General features: G+C 46.0%; 2 protein-coding genes across 6 annotated transcripts in view; one reads left to right on the top strand and one right to left on the bottom strand.

Annotated features, from left to right (window-relative positions):
- The first annotated feature begins 1796 nt into the window (after positions 1-1796).
- On the top strand, positions 1797-22401 carry Pogk (pogo transposable element derived with KRAB domain). Of its 4 annotated transcripts, XM_052199910.1 has the most exons (7): positions 1797-1944; positions 2317-2643; positions 3081-3211; positions 8207-8333; positions 9584-9682; positions 11398-12873; positions 22182-22401. In XM_052199910.1, the coding sequence occupies exons 3-6, from the start codon at positions 3083-3085 to the stop codon at positions 12861-12863; spliced, it is 1821 nt and encodes a 606-aa protein (XP_052055870.1). In that variant the 5' UTR covers positions 1797-1944; positions 2317-2643; positions 3081-3082; the 3' UTR covers positions 12864-12873; positions 22182-22401. The 4 variants fall into 4 exon arrangements, with proteins under 4 accessions (XP_052055870.1, XP_052055869.1, XP_052055871.1 ...); XM_052199909.1 differs by lacking the exon at positions 22182-22401 and having other exon boundaries at positions 11398-16529; XM_052199911.1 differs by lacking the exons at positions 9584-9682; positions 22182-22401 and having other exon boundaries at positions 11398-16529.
- Positions 3644-23196, bottom strand: part of Tada1 (transcriptional adaptor 1) — a 29073-nt gene continuing 9520 nt past the window's right edge. Inside the window, exons 5-8 of one of the 2 annotated variants that reach the window (XM_052199914.1) lie at positions 22395-22604; positions 21138-21289; positions 19397-19559; positions 3644-4672 (exon numbers count right to left, since the gene is read on the bottom strand). In XM_052199914.1, the coding sequence (XP_052055874.1) occupies positions 4544-4672; positions 19397-19559; positions 21138-21289; positions 22395-22604 (654 nt within the window). In that variant the 3' untranslated portion in view covers positions 3644-4543. Of the gene's footprint in view, positions 4673-17737; positions 18768-19396; positions 19560-21137; positions 21290-22394; positions 22605-23196 lie in introns of those variants that run through there. The other variant, XM_052199913.1, reaches the window with a different exon arrangement.

Here is a 23196-nt window from a genome sequence, read left to right as displayed (position 1 = left end):
CCTTGCCTGGAGTTCCTGCCCTGACTTGCCTTCATGATGAACTACAACTGTTAAACTGAAATAAAATCTTTCCTCCCCAAGTTTTTTTTGTTTTTGTTTTTGTTTGTTTTGAGGGGTTTGGGGGGTGTTTGTTTGTTTGTTTTGGTCATGGTGTTGTATCACAGCACTCCAGAGCAAATGATGACATACATTCAAACAAACTCTCATCCACATATATCTTTCTGAAAAAAATTAAAGATTAGAATGGGTCACTGAGTAGCCTCTTCTATGGATATGTGTGTGTATGTGTGTGTGTGTGTGTGTGTGTGTGTGTGTGTGTGTGTGTGTGTGACTTTCAAAGATTAAAACTTAGCATTGCTTTTTTTCTTACTTCAGAACACATGATCATTTTTGAGAGACGGTGCCAACAATAACCCACCGCCCTTGGCTCTCTTCCTGAAAACCTTCTCACTTTTCCAATGGAAACTGCCATTTCCCTCAGCAAAGTTAAAACAAGAATATCAAGTCATTTGAGCCACCACTCCTGATTTTAAAAAATTAAATTTACACATCAAAAGAGCTGTCCATTAAAACAACAAAGGAATTTTGTTCTAACCTTCTCTTTCAATATGTCAATAATCTCTGTCCAATGATTAAGCCCCCTTTGCTCTTGTCAGCCAGGACATTTCAAGGGTGTGTGCTGTGCTGTACTGGGTGTATTAAAAGCACAGCTCACCTATGCCGTGGCAATTGTGCTTACACACATATGTGCATGCATATGTAAACAGAAGCAATACGGTTAAAGTAAATATTTAAAGACAGCTTCTCCTAAGACAGCTTCTCCTGGGGCTGTAAAGGCAGCTCGGGGGTTGAGGGCATTGCTCTTGAAGAGGATCAGAGTTTGGTTTCCGGAACCCACATCAGGCAGCTCACAATTATCTGTAACTCCAACACAGTGGTATCTCATAACTCTGGCCTTCAGGTATAAGCACATACCCATGCATATATTAGTTAAAATAATAAAAATCTTTTTAAAAAATTCTTCTCTTAACCGCAGTTAGGCTTTTGAACCATCTCCTGAGCGGCCACTGCTGCATTTCCAACCCCCTCCCCGCCCACCTCCACCCACATCTCCTGCCTGCCCAGCCTAGTTTAAGCAAGAATCTTAAGTCAGTTTAGCACCCTTGATATCTGATCTCCCCAGTCTGCTTTAAACAAGAATCCAGTTCAGTGGGTTTAGCAAGAATTCCTCAATCATTGATAATTCTTCTTCGTAATTATCCACGTTCTGACATCCACAAGTTGAACTCAATCTCTTAGTATTTTCAATAAGTATGAAGAATGTGTGTGTGTGTGTGTGTGTGTGTGTGTGTTGTTTGAAGAAGCTCCCAACAGATCTCTAACTTTAGAATCTTTTCCTGAAATAAAGAGGGTTTCGAGGTCTCTTGGAACATGGTTGCTATATTCTCCACAGAGCTGTAGGCAAACAACTCAAAAGAACTTCTTCAAAGTTACTTCGTCCAGGAAACTACACGCTTGGGAGTTAATAGACAATACTACAAAAATCTTCAAGTTCGCTTCTCAGTATGCTAGGAATAGCGTTCTGGACAGAACAAGAACGATGAGCCCGGTCACCCCTCCGTGCACAGAGCATTTCCGGACGCCTGAGCGGAGAGGCCACTGAAGTTCCTCGCCCACCTCGGCACCACGAGCGAGCCTGCCTCCGGGCTAACCCGGCTCAAAGCTCCAACGTCGCCGGAAACGCCGCCGAGGCCTGCTGACGTCACCGCACCTGGCCCGCCCCTAACACCCTGGGCCCCGCCCACCCCTCCCCTCCCACCACGTGTCCTCGCTCCCTCCCGAGGGGCCGCGCTGGGGCGGCGGGAGCGCTGGAGACGATGGCTCGGTGAATGCCGGGCCAAAGCCCTCGTCGCCCCTTGCGGCGACGCGGCCCGCTCGGCCGGGGTGAGTGCGCGCGGGCCGCGGGGTCGGGACGGCTCGTCCTCGAGGCCGGTGGGGGGAGGCTGGGCCGCGGCGGGGCGGGGGCCGCCGGCGGCAGTGTCGCCTGCGGCCGCCTTTGTTGCGGGCCGGCCGGGGAGGTGGGCGGTGTGGGCTGTCGCCGCCCCGCAGGTGCACGGAGGACCTTAGCGGTGGGCGGGGGTGGCGGGAAAGGGTTGGGCAAGATGGCTGGAGCGAGCTGGGGCGGCGGCGGGCACCTTCGTGCCGGCCCCTCCCACCTCCCGCCCCGCAGCCGGGCGCAGGCCGCGGCCAAGTTCAGACCAGGGCTCCTGGGACCTCACGAGTCTTCCTACCTCCCCATGCCGTCACCCACCCCAGAAACACTGAAGTAGCTGACTCCAAACTCCGGGAAGATCTTTGCATGGGAAGTCCTGGAAAATGGAGCTCACGAGATGCACACTCACTACACGCCCAGCCGCTGCCCGCAGTCTTTTCCGGGAAACCTCTTTGTACCAGCCTGAGGAGGCTTCGAATAGAGAGGATTTGCGACCCAGAGGCGAGGAGAAGTCCTGCCAGGTTCGGGTTGGCCTCGGCTACCTAGGCACGCCCCTCTCTGGATCTTGAACTTGGCTTTGGGAGGTCCTTTGAGGCAGGAAGACTGTTGAAGTGGCTTGTGGACAGCGCCTGTGAATCTGGAAAATCCAGGTGATGACTGTTTTGGGCTAAATATTCCAATTTCCGATCTCGGCTCAGATACTTTGACATGGTAGCAGATCAGCACCGCCCCCCTCTGGTCCTGATTCTGTGTTCAAACGGTACCGGCAGTGGAAACTTATGCCTGTCACTGCACTGTTTGAAACCTCTTCCTGGAATGTTCAACCACTGTTCTAAAGTCTGCCCTTCTCACAGAGGCTCTGTGAAAACTACTGTGGTCTCTGTGCCTCTTTAAATATTTGGAGTTAGCCAGATACATTATCTGCCCTCAGTCTCTGTTATAATTAAATAAGCCACCTTTCTGAGCCCCTTCCTTCCACCTGGAAGCAGACAATGCTTTGACCTAAACAGGCTTGTGTGTGCTGAGCCACCCCCTCTCAGACTAGTTCACACTGACACATGATTTGTCTGCTAACTCTTGAATGCAGAAATGGAGTCCCGAGCCTACCCTCTAAATTTGACCCTGAAAGAAGAGTACAAGGAAGAGATTGAGGTCCAGGAACTGGAGGATGGCCCCATAGATATGCAGAAAGTCCAAATCTGCTCAGAAGGCGCATGGGTAAGTAAGGTGCTGGGATCCAGCCTGAGAGCCAGGCTTGCTTTAGGTCTTCCTCCTGGAGCAGCCGTGGGAAGTAAAGATAGCCCAGTGTTGGCATTCCTATGAAAACAGGCTTGTGGCTTCAGAGGGTGAGCAGTGGAGAGGAGGAGGTGAGGGGACGGGCCTCCAGCAGCAAGGCTGAGTACCAGCCTCAGAAACTGAGACCTTGCCTTCTTGCCACTCTCTCTGCACCCATCTCCCCTGTGCCTGACAACAGCACCATAAGGATTATCGGTGCCAAACATGTAAGCCCTGGGCCGTAAGCTGACATGAGCATTGTCACCCAGAGCTGTATGTCTTCTAGGTGTGAGTGGAAATGCCGAGCTTCAAGGACTGTACAGGTGCAACAGTATTTAATACAGACATTTATTTACAGTGTCACTAGAGTCATGGAAATTGAACATGAACAATAAACTGGCATTGCTTAGTTTTTCGTTGTATTTAAACTTTATCAGTAGCATCAGTACATAATATCCTTGGTACCTCATGAGAGAGAAGACCTTCATCCTAGAACCCAGAGCTGAAGGCAAAGAACCAGAAAGACCCTTCTTCCAAATTATCTAGTCCACCCCTCCTGGAGAAGGAACCTTTGGGTACCTAAAGGTTATCTGCTTTACTGGGAAAATCCCTATAGACTGACTTTCTGAGCCGCAGCCCCGCCAGTAGAGCATCTTTCTGTGTTAGGTTTCACTGTAAACTAGTGGCATTATAAATAATTGCCAGACTCTGGGCTCACTGGTCTGGAGCTGTTGCATTTATCCGTTCATGTTCTTTGTCCACTCTGTCCTCCTCAGTACTGACTCAGTCAGGAGTGTCGGTCCTGTCGAGCTTGAAGGAGTAGAAACCCTGGATTCTGAGGCCTTAGTTGAGGACCCAGAATATCCAAAAGGGGTTGGAGAAGTATGGAGAAGCATTCAAAGCGGACATCTTGATTGTGTTGAGCAAATGAGAAAAGCCAAGGGTAGAGCCTGCCTTGCCCAGTAAAGAAGGGAACAAGAGTGGCTGGGGGGGAGGGGCAGCTTGAGGTGCAGGCCTGAGATGTGGGCATCTGTAACCTCTGGGAAGTCCACCCTGCAGCGACAGTTACTGCACAGGGTTAAGACAACCCTGCCTTCATGAGGAGACTCAAGGCTCTCAAGACAGTGAAAGAAGCCTAACAGGACAGTGGAGGCCAGCTCGGGATGTTCTCCTAGGCAAAATCAGGGGCGGCTCACTCGGGCCTGATGATGGACTTCCTGGAGAAGGCCCAGTCGTAAGCAGTGGACAGTTGTGCCCCTGCCCACTCTGGAACATTTAGCAGTATACGGAGACAGCTATTTGGTTGTTGTGACCCACGGTGGAGGCTGAGGTATGAGGTCCTTCTGGCATCTTCGATTTCAGCCAAGGATCTCCCTGTTCAGCTACGGTGCAGACGAAGGCACCCTGCACGTATAACAAGGAAATGAGTTGTCTGAAATGTCAATAGCATGTGCTTGAGACATAGATCTACTAACACATTAAATTAGGAGAAGGAAAAAATAGAATATGTGTTTTAAATGCATATTTTGACAATAAATAGAGGAATAGTAAGGACTACTCACATATAGGTTGTATGCTAGAGTTGGAGTAGAAATACAGTTTCAAATACAAAGGAACAATATACTTTGAATTGAGCCTTGTAATGAGTGGGATGAGCAAGGGGAAAGGAGAGTTTGCACTCCAGGCAGGAGAACCACATGATCAAAGGCATGGGGGAGGGAGGCTGTGGGTGGAGCTAAGAGCTGCCCCTGAAGCTAGAAACCTAAGTGTGTGACCGGCACTGGAGAAAGGTAGACCCGAGCACATGGTGTGCTACACCGGGCACTTAGAGCTGGCCTGAGGAACTTTAAGGAATAAGCCTCAAACCCTTCAGTCTATGTAAAAAGCCTCTGTCCAGCAGAGCTTGGAAGGATTACATACCACAGTAACCTTGGTAAAGCCTATGTGGCCTATTGAGACAACACTAGCTTTAGAATCAGACTAGCTATATGACTTCAGCCAAGCTACTTAGCCACTGTTTCTGTAGCAAACCCCATATTCATAGCTTATTTAAGTAATTCAAAGGGATTAATTGTTTACATGAATGGAAATACCCTAAACAGTACCTCACCTAGCAGGGACTCCAGTGGTGCAGTGATTCCAACTCCCCTCAGATGCCTCCTATCTAGGAAACATGTGCAGTTCTTCACAGAACAGGTACCATTGGAAAGAAGTATTGGAATGCCAGCGTCCCAGAAGAGTGAACACCTCTCTGATGAGTCCCTAATCACATGAGAGAGGAAGGACAGGAAGGGCAGGTACTTACCTGAAGCTTGAACTAACTACCTGCCTCTCAGTTTTCCCTAGAGCCAGCCCTGTTTACCTTCTGCTGTGTTTGACCAAATAAAAGGCTTCTTTGCAGCATACAAGGCCTGACTAGCAGGAGCCAGGGCTTGCCCAGCTTCACAGGCTCTGGGAGGCTTCCTAAGCCTCAGGGTTGGGCCTTAGGTGCTTAAGTGGACATGGTTGAAGATCCTCTAGGCATAAGATAATTAGGAGAGAAGTCTCCACATCAGCTCTTGACAATCACTATTCCTCCGGGGCTAAAATGTGTTACCTGCTCTGTAGGGATTGGTATGACCAGGCCTGCATTCTTCTGTCAGCAAACAGAAGGGACCTATAAATAGTTGTGGCCTAGATCTGGAACTTATAAGGGAATAAAAAGGTCAAAGAGAGAGCTGTTTAAAATCCTGGGTAGTAGGAATACCGTAGGCTGGAAATTGTCTGAGCTGCCTGGCTTCCAGATTACCTTAGAAGTCAGGAAAGCCCAGGGCCCGTGACTGTTCTACCTCTTATTGTTCCACATGTAAAGACTTTTTTTGTCTACTCCAGAGAGTTGACTTGGCTTCTTGACAGATAAAACTTTTTAATTCTTTGAAACTGTTCCAAGTATAACAAGAAAAGAGAAATTCAGAGATAATATATTTGCCTCAGTCACTCATTCTGTAATTAATGATTTGTGCCTACTAGCTATATCATTAATTCTCACCCTGTGGGTCATAACCCCCTTGTGAGTTGAATGACCCTTTTACAGGGGTCACAGGTCAGATCCTGCATATCAAATATTTACAGTACAAGTTGTAACAAGCAAAAGTACAGTTATGAAGTAGCAATGAAAGATTTTATGGTTGGGGGGGTCACATAAAGGTCACAGTGTTAAAAGGTCACAGTGTTAGGAAGGCTGAGAACCACTGAGCGATAAGAAGCATCCTAGGCTTAAGGAAACAAACAGCACAGGCTGTTTTCAGCAAAGTCAGATTTAAGTGAAGAGCAGAGAAGTCAAACAAATGCTCAGTATGACAACGCACCAGCGTGCTGAGCACAGGACACTGTGGTGCTGTGTTGGTGTGCTCAGGGCCCACAGGGTAGAGTAGTCTGGGCTAGGTCTTGAAGATAGGTGGTTTAAGAGAAGAGGACTCCTGGGCCAAGGGGCCAAGAGAGCAAAGGTGAGAAGTTATAGTACAGCTGCAGCATAAAGATGGTGAATCACTCAGGAAAAAAGCTTTCTTCCCCTCTCTAGTGAGCCTTGTGCTCACACAGTGCTGGCTGTTGTCTCAACCTTGTCATTTCCTGGCTTTGTGTGTCTTTTGCCTAGAAATAAGACTCCTTTGAGCCCATGCCCCCAGCACTTACTAAACTGGAGTGTCTTTGCTCTTCTGTGAGATTACTGAGGAAAATCAGGCAGCAGTTCTAGGGCCACTCCCAGTCTGTGTTCCCTATATAGAAGATAGTCCTTACTCCTACTATAGTAGGCCTAGTTAAGAGAAGGCCAGGGTGTGTGTGTGATTGACAGCTTGACTGTTGAAAAGGCTGCAGGCCATACATACCCTGATTCTCTAAGCTAAGGAGAGACAGTATGATCCTCCTGGTCCTAGATGACAGCTTTGAGGAATAAGTTTAAAGGAGAAAATGCAAAGTGGAAGCCTGAAACTAAATCATTTAGCATTAATGATTCCTTAATGCTAAATACGAGCTTTGGAGTAGAATTTTTAATGACCACAAAGGAAAATGCAATAGAAAGAAAAGCAAATCAGTTGAAACCAAAAGATTTCCATGGATGGCCATCCTTAGCTAGGAAGGTACGCCCTCCTTTTGTTACAAAAGGAAGAGGAAAGATGGGCAACTGGGAGAGGAGCAGGGAGTCTCTTGTTAGCATAAAAGCCTGCCATACTGCTGGGGTCTCATGCCACGAGTGAAGCTTGAATTGGGCCTTCTCTGCTACGCATGCTTCTATAGACTGGGAGGGAAGCTAGGCGCCTTCTCTTGTGGCTCTCCTCAGAACAGCTTTGGCCTTGAGACAACAGCAGGAAAGGTTGATTCCCTGAGAGGAGGTCTGTAACCCACAAGGATGCCATGGAAAGTAGTAATCCTGTTCAGCTTGAAATCCAGCCCCATCCAAGAAGGAAGGAATGGCCCCTGGTTCTAGAAAGGCTCAGTGCAGCAGTATAGGGGAATACCAGAACAGGGAAGTGGGAAGGGATGGATGGGGGAACAGGGAGAGGGAAGAGGGCTCATGGGACTTTCGGGGAGGGGGGGGATCCAGGAAAGGGAAAATCATTTGAAATGTAAATAAAGAATATATCGAATAAAAAAGAAAGAAAAAAATGAAATCCAGCCCCACCCTCTGGGCTGAGGGTCTCTGGCTGGGAGATAGGGAGGTGGAGAAGGCAGGGTGGACCTCTTAGTGGGTATACTTATGTGGGGTACAGTACCTGATGATGCCCAGGGTCCCCCAGTGGGGTGGTGGCAGCTGTTATAGCAGGGGGGCACGAGGTTCGAGCAGTGAGCATGTCTCCAAGGGAAATGAGAATACAGCAGAGGCTGGGAGCCCGAAGTGGCCGGAGAGAATGAAGACTGCGTGCACATGCAGTCATTAAGAGAGCACTGTTCATGTTCCAGGTACCAGCCCTATTTGATGAGGTGGCCATATATTTTTCGGATGAGGAGTGGGAAGTTCTGACAGAGCAACAGAAAGCCCTCTACCGGGAAGTCATGAGGATGAATTATGAGACTGTCCTGTCCCTGGGTAATGCTTTGTTGTCCTTCGTCTCTGGGACTCTCTGGACCCAGAGAACTTTATCAATGTTTCTGTCTTCTCTTCTGTATCCAGTCTCCTCCTCTGAGGGACTCCCCTCCTGTGCCTATGCCAATTTAACTTCCTGGTTTTGATTTGGATATGACATACAGATTATGTACTTCTATTTGGGAACTCCGTGTTACCTCTTAGAACAGTCCTCATTTGGCCCAAGTATCCCCATTCCTAGGAAGGAAGGAAGGTAGTCTTCAAAATATCACCCTAGATCTAAGCCTATCTTATGCTGATTCTTGGGAAGGAAAACTTTGTTGTCTCATCTGTGTAACTTTAAAATCATGCTATCTCCTTGCCTGATACCTCAGCCTGCTCTATGACCTCTCCAGGTTCCCCTAGTTCCAGCTCCATTTTGACCATCTCCCAACCCCAGGGAATCCAGGAGCTGCCAGTGGCCCCTCACAGCCAGCTTCGCCAAGTTGCAAAGTTGTCCTGGCCGCCCGCTTCCTTGTCCTGCCCACCTTATCACTTCAGATGAAAAATGCTAGACAGTTTTATTATTTTAAAATTAGCCAGATAACACAATGGCTGGGCAAAGAATTTCCTGCCCTAATCTTAGCAGCTAGCTCCTTCAATCCTCCTTGGCTTCTCTGCCTGGAGACCTACATGTCTACAACTTCCTTCCATCCCACTCTGGTCCGAATCCGCTTTCTCTCTGCATCATCTCTTGCTCCTGCAACCCAGATATCCCACCTTTTTCCCTTCACCTAGCAATTGGCTTCTGCCTTTTCTATTGACACAATCAAGAACCAATTAGGGAAATGCCTCCCCCTACACTTACCAACCTCAGGCACTTGGGAATATAACCTGACAGTACTTCCCCAGTGCGTGCATGCGCGCACACACACACACACACACACATAGGTATCACCCTTCTTCTATTTGGAAGACTTTCCCAGTTTTGCTCAGTCAGTTTCCAGAATGTTGATTAATTCGATGGTGTATCCACCACCTTGCTGCCAATCACTTTCTTTTGCTGTTGCTAGTACCAGCTCCCATTCACAGAGATCCAGAAAGCCCCGACTGACCTTGCTTTGCACCCTTCATGCCTTTAAGAATCACCTCACCACGCTCTGTCCCCATCTTCTACAGTGGAGGTGGGTGGTAGGGGGCGCATGGTCCTTACTCTAGCACTGTGCCAGGCTAGTAATACACAGCTGTTTCCCTGCTTTATTCCCTATGAACAGAATTCCCATTCCCCAAGCCAGATATGATCAATCGGTTGGAAAGGGAAGAGGCGTGTCCTGACTCTGATGAGTGGCGGCTCCAGGGAGTAACCTTTGCAGGTACTGAGGGAACCAGTTCAGCATCTACCCAAGGGAAACAAGCGGGGTTTTCCGCTTTCCATGTGCATTCCGTAGGGTATTTAGGAGTGAGGCACAAAGATCATGTGTGGACTTTGGGATGTAAACAGTCCCCTTTCTAGTATTGTGTGGATTAGGCGCCCTCTCTCTCCTGGACCTACATTTCTTCATTATTGGTTCTTGTGAACCTGGTGTGTGGGTAAGGCAAACTGGGTTGATATGGCATCGTTGGTCTGCACCTGAAAGATCACGGCCACTCTGGCAGCGTGCCACATGCCTCTGCAAAGACTAACGAGAGGGAGGACAAAGCACATCTGTAGACTTCCTTACGCTAGGCTTCCTGTTCCTTTCCGAATAGGGAGGGCAGGGACAGCCGTAGTACACATTTGAGTAGTCATTTCTAAGAAGTGCCTAATTTACCAAGAGAAAGTAGATATTAGAAAAATACATGTAATCCCAGCACTTGGGAGGTAGAGGCATGAGGATCTGAAGGTCAAGGTCATTCTTGGCCAGCCTGAGCTACATGAGACTGTCTCAGAAAAGAAGAAAGTATGTATATACATATACCCGTCTCCACACACATGCTTACCCTTATGTATATGTATGTACAACATAGCTTTGAAACTACCAAAATATATTTGCTTTTCTCTATAGTTGAGCTTAAACTGCTGTACCTCACTGAGTCCACAGCATGCTTCTCCTTTCGCTTTACCTTGTAATCGAGAATGCCTCTTAAAGGGCCTGTGGTAGCTATTGTTGTTCATGGCATAATAGTGTGTTTTACAGCTGAAGGCCTTCACATTTTCGAGATTCACTAAACTATGCTTCCTGTGACCACCTTCCAAATGGATATGTAGGATGAAGCAGGTTCATTTTCGTTGTATAGGAACCAGGTGTCTGCTTTATAAAAGGCTTAATTTTGCTGACATAGGCTTTGTTGTAGGTTTGGGTTTTGTTTTGTTTGTTGTTTGTTTGGGTTGTGGGGTTGTTGTTGTTGGCTTAATTTTTTTTTTTTTTTTTTTTTTTTTTTTTTTGGTTCAAGGCCTATGGCTTGGCCAGCCCATGGTGCATCCAGATTTCTGTAGTATTAGGTAGTAGTGTAGATACATTTGGCTTCCCATCCACAAAAACAATGATGCTGGTGGTGTAGTAGTGGGGATAGAACCCAGGGCTATGTGTGTACTAAGCAAGCTCTAGCCCAGCTGTCCTTTTTATTTAATATTTTGAGACAGAATCTCACTAAATTGCCTAGTGTAGCAGCATTGAATTTATGATCCTCCCACCTCTGCCTCCCAGATAGCTGGGATTACAGGTCTACATCACCAGGCCCACTTATAAACATTTCTTTTATCCAGACATGGCCCCAGTATTATTTGCTTCAGGCTTAGTACTTGTATTCAGCTCACACTGAAAGTTCTCTTGTCACTTCTTGGCAACCTTGCATCCATTCCATAACATCATGGCCTCTTTGCTTATATCTGCAAAGGACCTCTGCTACACACAGTGCCGTGAGAATTAGATTTGGTGGTCAGTATTAACGGGACATAGATAAGGACTTAAGCTGGATATTTGTTAAATTTGTAGTTCACTTCTGATGAGCTCCAAATCAAAAATTAAAAGTATGACCTCCCCCCAATTTACAAATAAACCATTTTACATAATGGCATTATTTTTGCCCTTCCTTATTTGTCTTCTAGAAAATGAAGAATCTGACTTTAGGACTCCAGATTGGGCAAGTCCAGTGAATGCCACCTCCCATTTTCCTCAACCTCAGCACTTCAACAGCTTTGGCCTACATCTGCCTCAGGACATCACTGAACTGCCTGAGTGGAGCGAGGGCTATCCCTTCTATATGGCCGTGGGCTTCCCCGGGTATGACCTCTCAGCTGATGACTTATCGAGCAAGTTTCAGTTCAGTCGTGGCATGCGCCGCAGTTATGATGCAGGGTTCAAGCTGATGGTGGTGGAGTACGCTGAAAGCACCAACAACTGTCAGGCTGCCAAGCAGTTTGGGGTGTTGGAAAAAAATGTTCGAGACTGGCGCAAAGTGAAGCCACAGCTCCAAAATGCTCATGCCATGCGGCGGGCATTCCGAGGTCCCAAGAATGGAAGGTTTGCTCTGGTAGACCAGCGAGTGGCTGAGTATGTCAGATACATGCAAGCCAAAGGGGACCCCATCACTAGGGAGGCAATGCAGTTGAAAGCTCTTGAAATCGCCCAGGAAATGAACATTCCAGAGAAAGGGTTCAAGGCAAGTCTGGGCTGGTGTCGAAGAATGATGAGAAGGTATGACCTATCTCTGAGGCATAAAGTGCCAGTTCCCCAGCACCTGGCTGAGGACCTGACTGAGAAGCTTGTCACGTACCAGCAGAGCGTGCTGGCTCTGCGCCGGACACATGACTATGAAGTGGCACAGATGGGCAATGCAGATGAGACACCCATCTGCTTAGAAGTCCCGTCTAGAGTGACTGTTGACAACCAGGGTGAAAAGCCCATCTTGGTCAAGACACCAGGCAGGGAGAAATTGAGGATCACAGCCATGCTGGGGGTCTTGGCTGATGGGAGGAAGTTACCACCATACATCATTTTGAGGGGAACATACATTCCCCCTGGGAAGTTTCCCAGTGGCATGGAAATTCGCTGCCACCGCTATGGATGGATGACTGAGGACTTGATGCAAGACTGGTTGGAAGTTGTATGGAGACGGAGAACTGGAGCTGTGCCCAAACAGCGAGGGATGCTGATCCTGAATGGCTTCCGGTGCCATGCCACTGACTCTGTGAAGAGTTCCATGGAGAGCATGAACACAGACATGGTGATCATCCCAGGGGCCCTGACCTCACAGCTGCAGGTGCTGGACGTGGTTGTCTACAAGCCACTGAATGACAGTGTCCGGGCCCAGTATTCCAACTGGCTTCTGGCTGGGAACCTGGCACTGAGCCCCACCGGAAATGCTAAGAAGCCACCCCTGGGCCTCTTCCTGGAGTGGATTATGGTTGCATGGAACAGCATCTCAAGTGAATCAATTGTCCAGGGCTTCAGAAAATGCCACATCTCCAGCAACTTAGAAGAAGAAGGTGACGTCCTCTGGGAAATCGAGGGCGAGTTGCCCAAAGAACCACCAAAAGAATGTGGTCCTGAAAGTGTGGCTGAGGGTGACTGAGAGGACTCAGGTAACTGGCCAGGAATAGATCCTCCTCCGTCACCGATGCCTCTGCTCGTGGCTAGCACATACCTTTTTCTGGCCCTTAGTTTTTTCTTTTCACATTCTCTTGAAATAAGCCTGCCATGTCACAGTGTAGACGGCAGGTCATTAGCACTTTCTTCTACAGAAACCGATTTATATTGTGTTTTGTGGCCTGGATCCAGGAGTACTTTTATAATGGGTAAGATGAATAAGGAGCTATCAGAACACTTCACATGAGAGCAGTCCCACTGCAGAGTTACTTGGCCCTCTAGAACATAGTTCAACATTGTTTAGCTCACAAAAAGGTTGTCTGAAGAGACAACATTCTTCTAAAATGCTGAACTTTTAGGGCTCGGCTGTCTGCTCGCATTACTAAACATAGTTGCACCGCCTTTTGCAGGACCATGGCGGCCCAGGGAGAATGAAGTCAGCCTTTAGCATGGTGACCTTTAGGCCTCAGCTCTGTCCTGGGGAAGAGTATCATCTCCATACCCACCAAGGAGATGATAATATGTATTGTTTGCTTTTGTCTAGGGAATATTGAGAGTTTAAAAACATCATCTTGGTCTCATAGAACTTCAGATATGGAGTGGGCCATTACAGTCAATTCCTGTTGTCAGCAGGTATCTGAAGGAAGATGTTTTTAAATTAAAACTTTGAAGGGCTGCAGAGCTGGCTTACCAGTTATGAGCATGCTGTTCTTGCAGAGTTTGGTTCCCAGCACCTGCATCCTGCAGGTCATAACACCTGTAGCTCCAGTTTCAGGAGTCCAGTGACCTCTCTTAGCCTCCTTTGACACCTGCAGTCACATGCACACTTCCACACACAGAAAACACGGTATTTGTGTGATTAAAAGAAGCCTTGGGCTAGAGAGATGGCTCAGCAGTTAGGAGTGCTTACCATTCATCCTTGCAGAACCAGTGTTTAGTTTCCAGCACCTATGTAACAGCTTACAATCAGCTATAACTCTAGTTCCAGAGCATCCAATGCCCTCTTCTGGCCTCTGCCAGCTCCTGCACACATACAGTGCAGGCTCACACATATACAGGTAAAATTAAATCTTTTTTACAAAATGAATCTGCACCAGAAATAATACAGTGAATAATGTTTGAGAGCCTACGGTCATCAAGTGTATGTACAGGGCACTGAGGGAGCTGTGCAGAAGAGGAGCAACTTCGGAAAAAAGCAGGTGATCAGAGCACACCCTAGCAAAGGCCCACAGCCCCTGTACACACACTGTCAAACAGGAGAAGGAGCAGGGTAAGGGGCACATGGAAGGCAGACAACTCACCCCATTCTCATTTTCCTTTTCAATACATCTATGTACTTTGGCCAGCTCTTTAATAGAAAACCTAAAATTAATATACCTTTCCTTTAAAAAAGAAAAAGTCTATTAGTTTACATTTTACTTATCCACCTTACCCCACCATGCAAGTGAAATGGTAAGAGATATCCACACGCCCCTTGAGCTATCTAGGCACAGGCTCCTTAAAGGCATACACCACCTTCCTGTCCTCAGACCCTAGACACTGAGCCCTAGGCTTCGGGAGAGTTCTCCACATGGCCCTGCTCTAAGACCATGGGTTCAGGCTCCCTTTCTGCTGACCACTGCTCCCCCCCCCCCCCCCCCCCCCCGTTTCACAGCCAACTTTTAAGTTAGAGTTGTTTTATCCGTTCACATTGCCTGAGCAATTTACCACTCCAGGGACCTAGTCAAAAACTGCCTGAAGAGGAAAAGGCAGAAAACCATGCTAAGCCCCTGCCGTGCACACGGGTACATCCCACATCAGCCGGGGCTTCTGTGCCTCCAGACGCTGCCATCTCTGTACAGCCCCAGGGGGAAGGGATGGAAATAGGAACGAGATTCAGAAGACACAGGCATTCACCCATCTCCTGTCAGAGAATACTATTTTGTTAAAAGACATCCAGAAATCCAGACTGATTCATTCCTACTTAGGTCCTCTCTGTTTTCCAGCACATGGAACTGTGATTGAAACAGTTGGGAGGAAAACTTTTAAGAAGATGGCTACAGAGGGACCAAAATGAGCAGTGAGGCTCTCTGAGCATCCTAGGTCTGGACAGCATGAACACCCCATCAAGACAGTCCCATCTACCACATCCTGTCAGGTGTCAGCCGAGTCTAGCAACAACATTAGAAAAGAAACTTTATGCCCTGTTTCTTCCTTCAGAGCTGTCTCCATCTGCCCAATATAGAAGCCTGTAAACCCAAATGAGCTAAGGTCTTTTCTGGAGAACACCTTTTCAGCACTAAGATGCACTCTCACCATAGCTCTTTGTCCTTTCTGTGGAGAACACACCTCAAGTGAGTGTGTGCGTGCATGTGTGTACCTTCACAGGTCAAGACTGCAGGAAAGCTTTGTAGAAACACCTCACACATGTACCCCTGTTACGTCTCCTCACTGAGGGAATGAGATGTTAATAACAAAGTGGGACACTGGCTCGGTGCAGAAGAAGGCTTCCCTGTAGGTAAACTAGGTGAGGATGCAAGACAAAGACTTTAAGTGATGTTACAGTTACCTTTCCAGTCTGGCAGCTAGACCTTCCCAGGGTCTTATTTAATGGCCCGACATTTCCTGTTGTCCTCTTTGACGAGGCAACCCTTGGTGCACAAGCCTTTGCTTTTCAGGCTGCCTGCAGAAGTCTGTTCTCTCCCATCTACACAGAACAAGGCCCACTGGCTTGTTTAGTTTCATTAATATTTTTGTCAAAAGGGCAATGGAGGGTTTAGGCCTTAAGCCACAGCTGCTTTTAGACTTGAGCCACACAAGAATAGGTATTCTACAGTACTAATCTGCATTCCCATGTAAGTCGACTGCTAAGAAAAACATTCCCTCAAATCTATACGTGCTACAAAAATTCAACCAGAACCTCGTAGGCAAAGCCATTGCTAGATCTGTCATTCCAGATACTCAGTCTAGCCAGCAGGTTGCTGTGATCACATTTCCTTCCTCCACTCAGCTCCTGTGGGCTCTCTGCACTGGTCTCGGCATCTTCCCCAGTTTCTACTCAGGTACTCATGTCTGCCCTTCACTTGGCTCACTGTCTAACCAGACACTAACCTGACCAGTTTGTCCGAGCTCGAACACATGACCATGACTTCTAAGAACTCAATGTACTGACGTTTGGTTTCTTATTAGCTTTGTCTATACTGTCTGTCATCCCCAAGCGCCATCTAATTAAACCCCGTTCCTCTCCACACACTCATCAGGTTTGGGGTTTATTTTGTTTTCTTCCTTTGACTGGCATGTTTCCAGACTTGTACTTTTCTTGCTTGAGACCTTAAGGAATATCATATTTGGGTTTCTACACATGCCAGTTAAGAGTAGAAAATGGGTTTAACCCTTTTCATCCCATACTATCACTCATCAGCTGAGATGCCTTACAGGTTGCATAGCACTGGAAGTTTCCTAGAGTAATGGTTCTGCTGTCTGGGTCTTCTGGACACATTCTTCCACTGACTTACGATGATCTATGCCTAACAGAGCTCCAGTACAACTATTGAGCAGAATATCTGTTTCCTAAGAATTACCATAGTTCACTGAGATTGGTACTCCCTACTAGATAGACACTGATCTCAATAATAAACTTTGGTAATAAAGACAATCAGTCCTGGTGATTTTATTTATCTGCTGATATTGTCAAAAGTTTTAAGCTGTTGCCTATGTGTGGCTCTTCAGACCCAGCAGGACTGCATCACACTGTTGAAGCAGTCTCCGGGAGTACAAGTGCTGCAAGCGTTGTAAAGGAAGGGAATATGGGGTTTTAGACTAGTTCTTAAAAGTTGGAGAGGTTCAGATAGGTTTCTTTTGGAAGTTATGTCTTAGCAGTGTTACAGTCATGATGAGCCGATGTGCCAAGTTGTAATTTTCATAAATTTTTCAAGAGAAAGCATATTCACAGGCCTCTATTGTGTGCTGTTAAGCACAGGAAGTGTTGGACAGACTTGATCACAGCAGGAGAAACAGTGCTAGAGTGCTACAGTGAATGGCTAAGGTGCCTGCTAACGAAAGGCAGACCTGTTAGTGCATAGTCACCTGTGCCCAAACATGCTACTAAAAACTTACACAGTTTCTAACAACTTTCTTCAAGCACTTCTAAGTGAGTTTTGACAATATGTATTTATTATTTCCTAACTGTAGGAGATTGCACATAGACTCATGACTAGCGGAGGTAACAGAAATGGAGACAGCCTTTGGTAGAACACAAAAATTGAAATCTTTTTCAGGAACTCTTAAATATCTTAATTCTTATTATGTCTCTGCCTTACCTCCAACCCCATCTGCCCACTTGAGAAAATCACTTGGCATCTGGCATAGAAGATAGACCCAAGTGTAAACCTCAAAACAGTGTGGACCTGGAGCCCTGTGGTCTCACTGGAGAGGTCACTAGATATAGGCCAGGGCCTAGCACGGTGAATAGCTTCGAGCTTAGAGCATGCCTGCTACACAGCCTTTCGGAATTCTCCATTGCTGGGAGCAGCCAAGACCAATTACCACTCATAACTGCCTCTGAATTCAGGAGAACACACAACGCATCCACATCCTGGGCAGCACTGTGTGCCTGTCACTCCAGATCTTTTCAACCTCTACAAGTTCTTGAGTGTCACCTGACACCCCAAAAGGTTTGCTGTTAACTTGTTTTTTTCTTAAATCTTAGGTTACATACCACTAAATGCATACCTTAACAAGAACCTGCCTTTGGTACATTCTTTTGAAGTTTGACCTAAGATCTCATATGGCTGGACTTCTGTTTCTGTGGAAGAGAATATTCCTTATCTGCTAATTTGAGTAAACAGAAAAAGGTTTCTCCCAAAATGTTTATTTGCCACATTTAAAATACAAAACCAAATCCACAGATCCAGATATAGGAACACACAAAAACATTTACATGTATCCACTGCTTAGGCCTATAGAAACCCATCTATACATCTAACTTACCCATCAATACTACATGAGTGAAAAGCAGCGTAGCTTTAAAACAAGTTAGTTACCTGTAACACTGTCAGATGTAAATTCATAGTACCACTTGATAAAACAGACATTTTATAGAAATAAGAAAATTATTTTGTAAGATTTTATGAAAACATTCTATAGGATTAACAAGCTTGTCAGCTAAAACAGAATTACAGAAAACTCTATAAGGATAACTACATCTAAGAATTGGACTTGAGTATTAAATGCAAAGCAAGAACCACATATATAAATCCTACTCTCTGGAGTGAAAATGGGTTGCTTGGGAACTTCAGCTGCTATCTAGTCACTTAAAGATCCTGATGAACACTGGGCTATTCCACCAAAATGCAGAGTACACTTCTTCAGGAAAAGCAGATTTTACGCTGCCTGATACAGAACACAAATCACTGAACACAAAGCAGTCCTGCTAATCGTGGGACTGAACTACAACAGCATCTTTATTGTACGATGTCACCTATCTTACTGACAGACCAGGTACACCTCAGGTGTCTTAATATCCTTATCTAGACACAGAACAATGACTGTTCCAATAACTGCGGACACAGACAGACAGGTCATCAGTCAGACATATTAATGGCTTCACAGTAGCAACACAAAATGCACTCAAATGTCACATTTCCATAGGAAAGGTTATACATACACTATACACTTCAGTTTTGAAATGTGGACTCAAAGCATTCAATTTTCAGCAACCAATTAATTTAGTGATGGTCCCAAATCTTCAAATACTAATTTAGCAGAGCAAAAGTCCTTCTTTCGCTGCCAAGCGCTGGCGGTGGGCTTTGTCTTGCTGTAGCTCCTCGTGATTGGGGTGCCAGAGTTTCATGATGACCCTTTCAATGTTAAGGGCATACACAGTATGTGTAGGAATGACTTCCCTGTGTACCTGTGATTTTAAAATTACATGTTTTCTGTTATGCTTCAGTAGACTTATTTTTCCAGCATTCAAAAATGTGTATTTTTTTAAAATGCTTATGAATTTTATAACCTAATTTATGAATTTATCTAATTTATGAATTAGATAACCTATGAATTTTAAATCAGAACCTAGTGAATCCCCAAGTCAGATAATAAGGACACTAAATGGTTCTGTGGGCCACACGGCAGTTAAAAGGTAATTGGGATGCAAGCCTTATTCCGTGAGTCCGGTCCCGGGAACTCAGGTGAAGGAAAGGTGAAAGAAAGAAGCAATGAGCCCACAAAATTGTTGTCTGACCACACACAAGCCATGGCACACTGCACTGACACGCAAACCCACAAGAACTATTTAAATTTAAGATCAGAAAAAAAATTGAAGATAAGGAACTATGGGATTACTAAGGATGGGATTTTGTTTGTTTTAATGAGGTAGAGGATGAGAGGTAAATTAAGAGGCGCTACAGGGTTTGGGATTTAAAATGAGGCTATTACAGTTGACCAAAAAAGCAAGTCAAAAATGAGAAAAGCTAGATCTTTCTAGATCCAGTCATTAGTGTATCAGCAGCTGTGGGTAAACTTTAAGAAGCCGTGAAATACCTGCAAAGCATCAAACAGGTCATACATGTTCACTGGAGGCAACGATGCAGGTAGAGTGTCCCCAGAGCACGCCAACAGGAACGCCGCCTGCTGCTCAGCGTCGTCGGGGTGTGGGTGAGAAGCTGGGTTCTGACTGGCACACGGAGCAGAAAAGGCTGGAGGGCTGGAAAGGAATGTTTGAAAGAAACACTCTCAGCACCTATAATGGAGATAAGTGAACACCTAGAATAGAGAGGCTTTGCCGGAACGTCTCATTCTCAGGATCTTTAAATGAAGTAGAGACCATCACTGCATATATAAAGAGTTTTGATTTTCAAAAAGCTCCGTGTACCTGGCTGGAGACAATACAGTGTAGCCACACTTGCTCCTACAACACTAACATAGTTACTTAGCTCGCTCAGGGTGCTGAGCCAAAGGTTCCCTGCCCCTGTAAGACTTTCCATCTTGGAAAGAAAACAAAAAAACAGTGTAACTTTAGAAATATGAAATTGCAAACAACTGGAGAAGGCAAATGTTAGTGACAGCAGACTTAGAAAATACACATCAAGAAAAGTAGCAGGCAAAATGGGAGTAAAAGAAATGTCAAACAGGTCTTGCTACCTTCCCAAAGCAGGCAAAATTAGTGACAAGCTGGGAAATGAGGCACGGCTTTCACATTAGCACAGGTAAGGGCACACTTGCCAGGGCTGTCCAAGGACGTGGAGCAAAGACAGTGGCAACTGGATTTAAGCACCAAATGAAAGAAGCCCGGCTAGAGAAACAGCTTCAGGGACTGGGAGAGAGGACGGGGGCTCCAAGACAAAGGCATGGCAGAGCCAACACACCTCAGACTACAGGAACACTGGGGGTTCATCTTTCCCTAGAGAATGACTTAAATATGAAAATGCCAAACAAGTCTGTCTGGACAAAGTTTGAGTAATAACTTACCACAGATGGAGACCTAAACAGGGACCCCAGTTTAAGATGACACTCATCACAGTGTCTCCGGGGCCTTGGAATGGCCACTGTCAGCTCCACTCCTGCCTGCCCTCTCTCTGTAATTTCCCCACTGCAGCTCCTGCCTGTCCTCCCATCCTAAATATTTGCTCTAACCTTGTATGGTCACCTCCTTCCACTTGTCTTCCACTAGCCAGACAACCAGACAGACAAAATCCAGCCTTCAGAGGAAGAACAGTTGTCGCAGTAACCACAAAACTGTACTGCCATTTCTTTCCTAAAAGTTAAAATTAACACTAAATTTTGTGGGGCAAGCAGAACAAGTAAAGGTAATCTGGGCCAACTCACAGAAGAGTAGCTTAGAACTGAAGATGGCCTCAGGAGCGCAGAGTGCATTGAAGATCTAGATCATATCTGTACAACTGGACGTCGAGAACAATCGGAAGACATGAACAAGCATCTACCATTCTTCCTCCTTTTCCCACAGTTAAAAGACCCAGCCATAGGCCATACTTCTGGGTGAGAACAGACCAACCAGCTCCTCAGCAGGCAGAGGTCACCATCAGGAAACACTACCTGAGGAGCTACCCAATCCCACTTCAGAAAGTGAGAAGCAATCAAATCAATCACCTAATTTAAAAAAAATAATAATACCAAAAAAATAAAGCATGTAGCTTAAGAAATAAGTGCTGAAATCAAGCTTGCAGAAACACAATAACTGATTCTTTAGACAGTAGCCTACCACATAAGGTCAGTGACCAAGCAGGAAAGGATGGGAGCAGAGCACAGGAAGCCACTCACTCACCCCTCAACCAAGTTGTTGTAAGCCACCACACTGTTCTTCAGGTACGGCTGTGGCGTCACGTTACTCCCAAAGGCGTATTTAAAATGTCCATCTCGTACCCGATAAGCTTTCCTTCTGGATACAACTGAAGTCAGAATATCTTTGAGGTGATTCTGTAAAAACAAAAGAAAAAATAGCAAGAGTCCCTCAAAAGCAGAGTGTACACGTTCCACTGCCAAATGTTCGTTCAGGTGGAGATGCAGACTGACAGAACTGCTCTTGACCAGAGCCACGCCCGCATATGCAGGGTACGGGGAAGGGGGAGCTGGCTTCACTCTGCTCTCTCAGAGGAGGCTCTGCTCCGTGAAGAGCTTTGCCTTGAAGTGGATTATATTTCAGTTTGCAGGGCTGAGGTCGGACATCTCACAGGGCAGATGTCCACCACTCCCAGGCGTTTTGTCTTGTTTTCCTTAGCTGATGCTTCTCAGAAATGAGTTTTGGGAAAGAGTTTTTTTTTTTTTTTTTAAAGACAAATTACTTTGAAATATGACCTAAGACCTAGTATTCGCTGGTTACCAAGTTCACTGCAAGAGCTTTTGTTCTCAAACACTCTTCAAACTGATATAGAATAACACACACATCTGTTCAAATTCTCTTCACCTATAGAAGAGCCAAGTGCACTGGAGCTGGCTGGGGAATGTGGAACTAGAACACTCCCAGCGTCTGTGAGCACAGAGAGCCAGGGTCTGGCTAGGCACTTTACTCAGACCAGTATAACTATCTTCTATCAACATTCCCTTGTGCAATTTAATATGGGTTTTCACGTAAAATTCATTTAAGGCAACTATTATCTTAGAAATGTCTATGAGGAAAATGTACGTCAGAAAATTATCCATAGTTACTGTGGACTGTCTGGCATTGTTGCAATGTACATTTTGTCAAATTACGTAGTGAACAGATGACTGAAACATATTCACACTGACACTCTTTAAATGCAGCACCACCTTACACCCGAGTGGCCTGAGCCACTACAGGTTCTGTCTTATTCTTTTTTTTTTGTCTTAGAAACTCTACCGATACTGACAAGTTAAACCGAAAGAGAAGCACCGGCACTATAGGGAAGCTGTCTGGAAAACCTGTCAGTCAAAGGTGATTCTGCGGCCTTAAAGTGTGAAGTGTCTTTCCTTCAATGATGACAGAGTGGCTTTCAGTTCCTGTCAGAGTCAGCATTACACACACAAGCTCATCACAACTATGTGTGACCAGGAGCCCACCAACCTCCACTGCGTAGACAACAGCGGACACAGCCTCCTCGGTGACATTGTCCAGCCCATGCTCATAGGCAGTCACAATCATTCTCCCTTCAAGTTGACCTCGTGTGGGAAGCATCATGGTGTGTGAACAAAGTTTCAAATCGTCGTCATCCTGGGGATCCTTTGCCACAAACTGCTGAGCTCCAGAGAGGGGGTTCTGAGGCTGAAATCTATGCTGAGTAAGCACACGTCAAAAAGATTCACTTCAATAGCAAGTAACAAAACACAAACAGAAGAAACCCATCTCCCATACTTGGGGATCTACACATCCCCAAGTGGCAGCCGAAACTATACCACAAGAGTATTAAAAGTAAAAAGTCAATCATGGGCTGGAGAGATGGCTCAGCCATGAAAGGCTAGGCTCACAACCAAAACTACAGAGTAAATCATGCACCAACGATCATAAATTCACACCTGTTACATGACGATGGGTTACAGGCAACAATGGCTGTGTACACAACAATTTGGTTTTGGTTTTGAAATAGCTTTGCTATGCACAATAACCCAGATAGGCCTCACGCGCGGAAGCCTGCCTCGGCCTCCCAGCAGCTGGGATTACAGGTGCGTGCCGCCACGCTCAGCTCGGCCACGTACGCTCGGGCCTCAGCTTTACACCATGGTGGTCACAAAATGTATGGCCTTATGCTAAAAATAACAATGGTAACAACTGGAAGAGATGACAGAGAACTATACTCAGAAAATCCAGAAGTTTAAGTAGATTCTGAAAGTACGGCTATACAATTAATGCTTCAACTAGGATTTACAAA

Source organism: Apodemus sylvaticus, chromosome 12 (genome assembly GCF_947179515.1).
Source record: "Apodemus sylvaticus chromosome 12, mApoSyl1.1, whole genome shotgun sequence".
Taxonomy (NCBI): Eukaryota; Metazoa; Chordata; class Mammalia; order Rodentia; family Muridae; genus Apodemus; species Apodemus sylvaticus.
The sequence above is the reverse complement of the archived record's forward strand: the minus strand, read 5'-3'. Positions and strand labels throughout refer to the sequence as shown.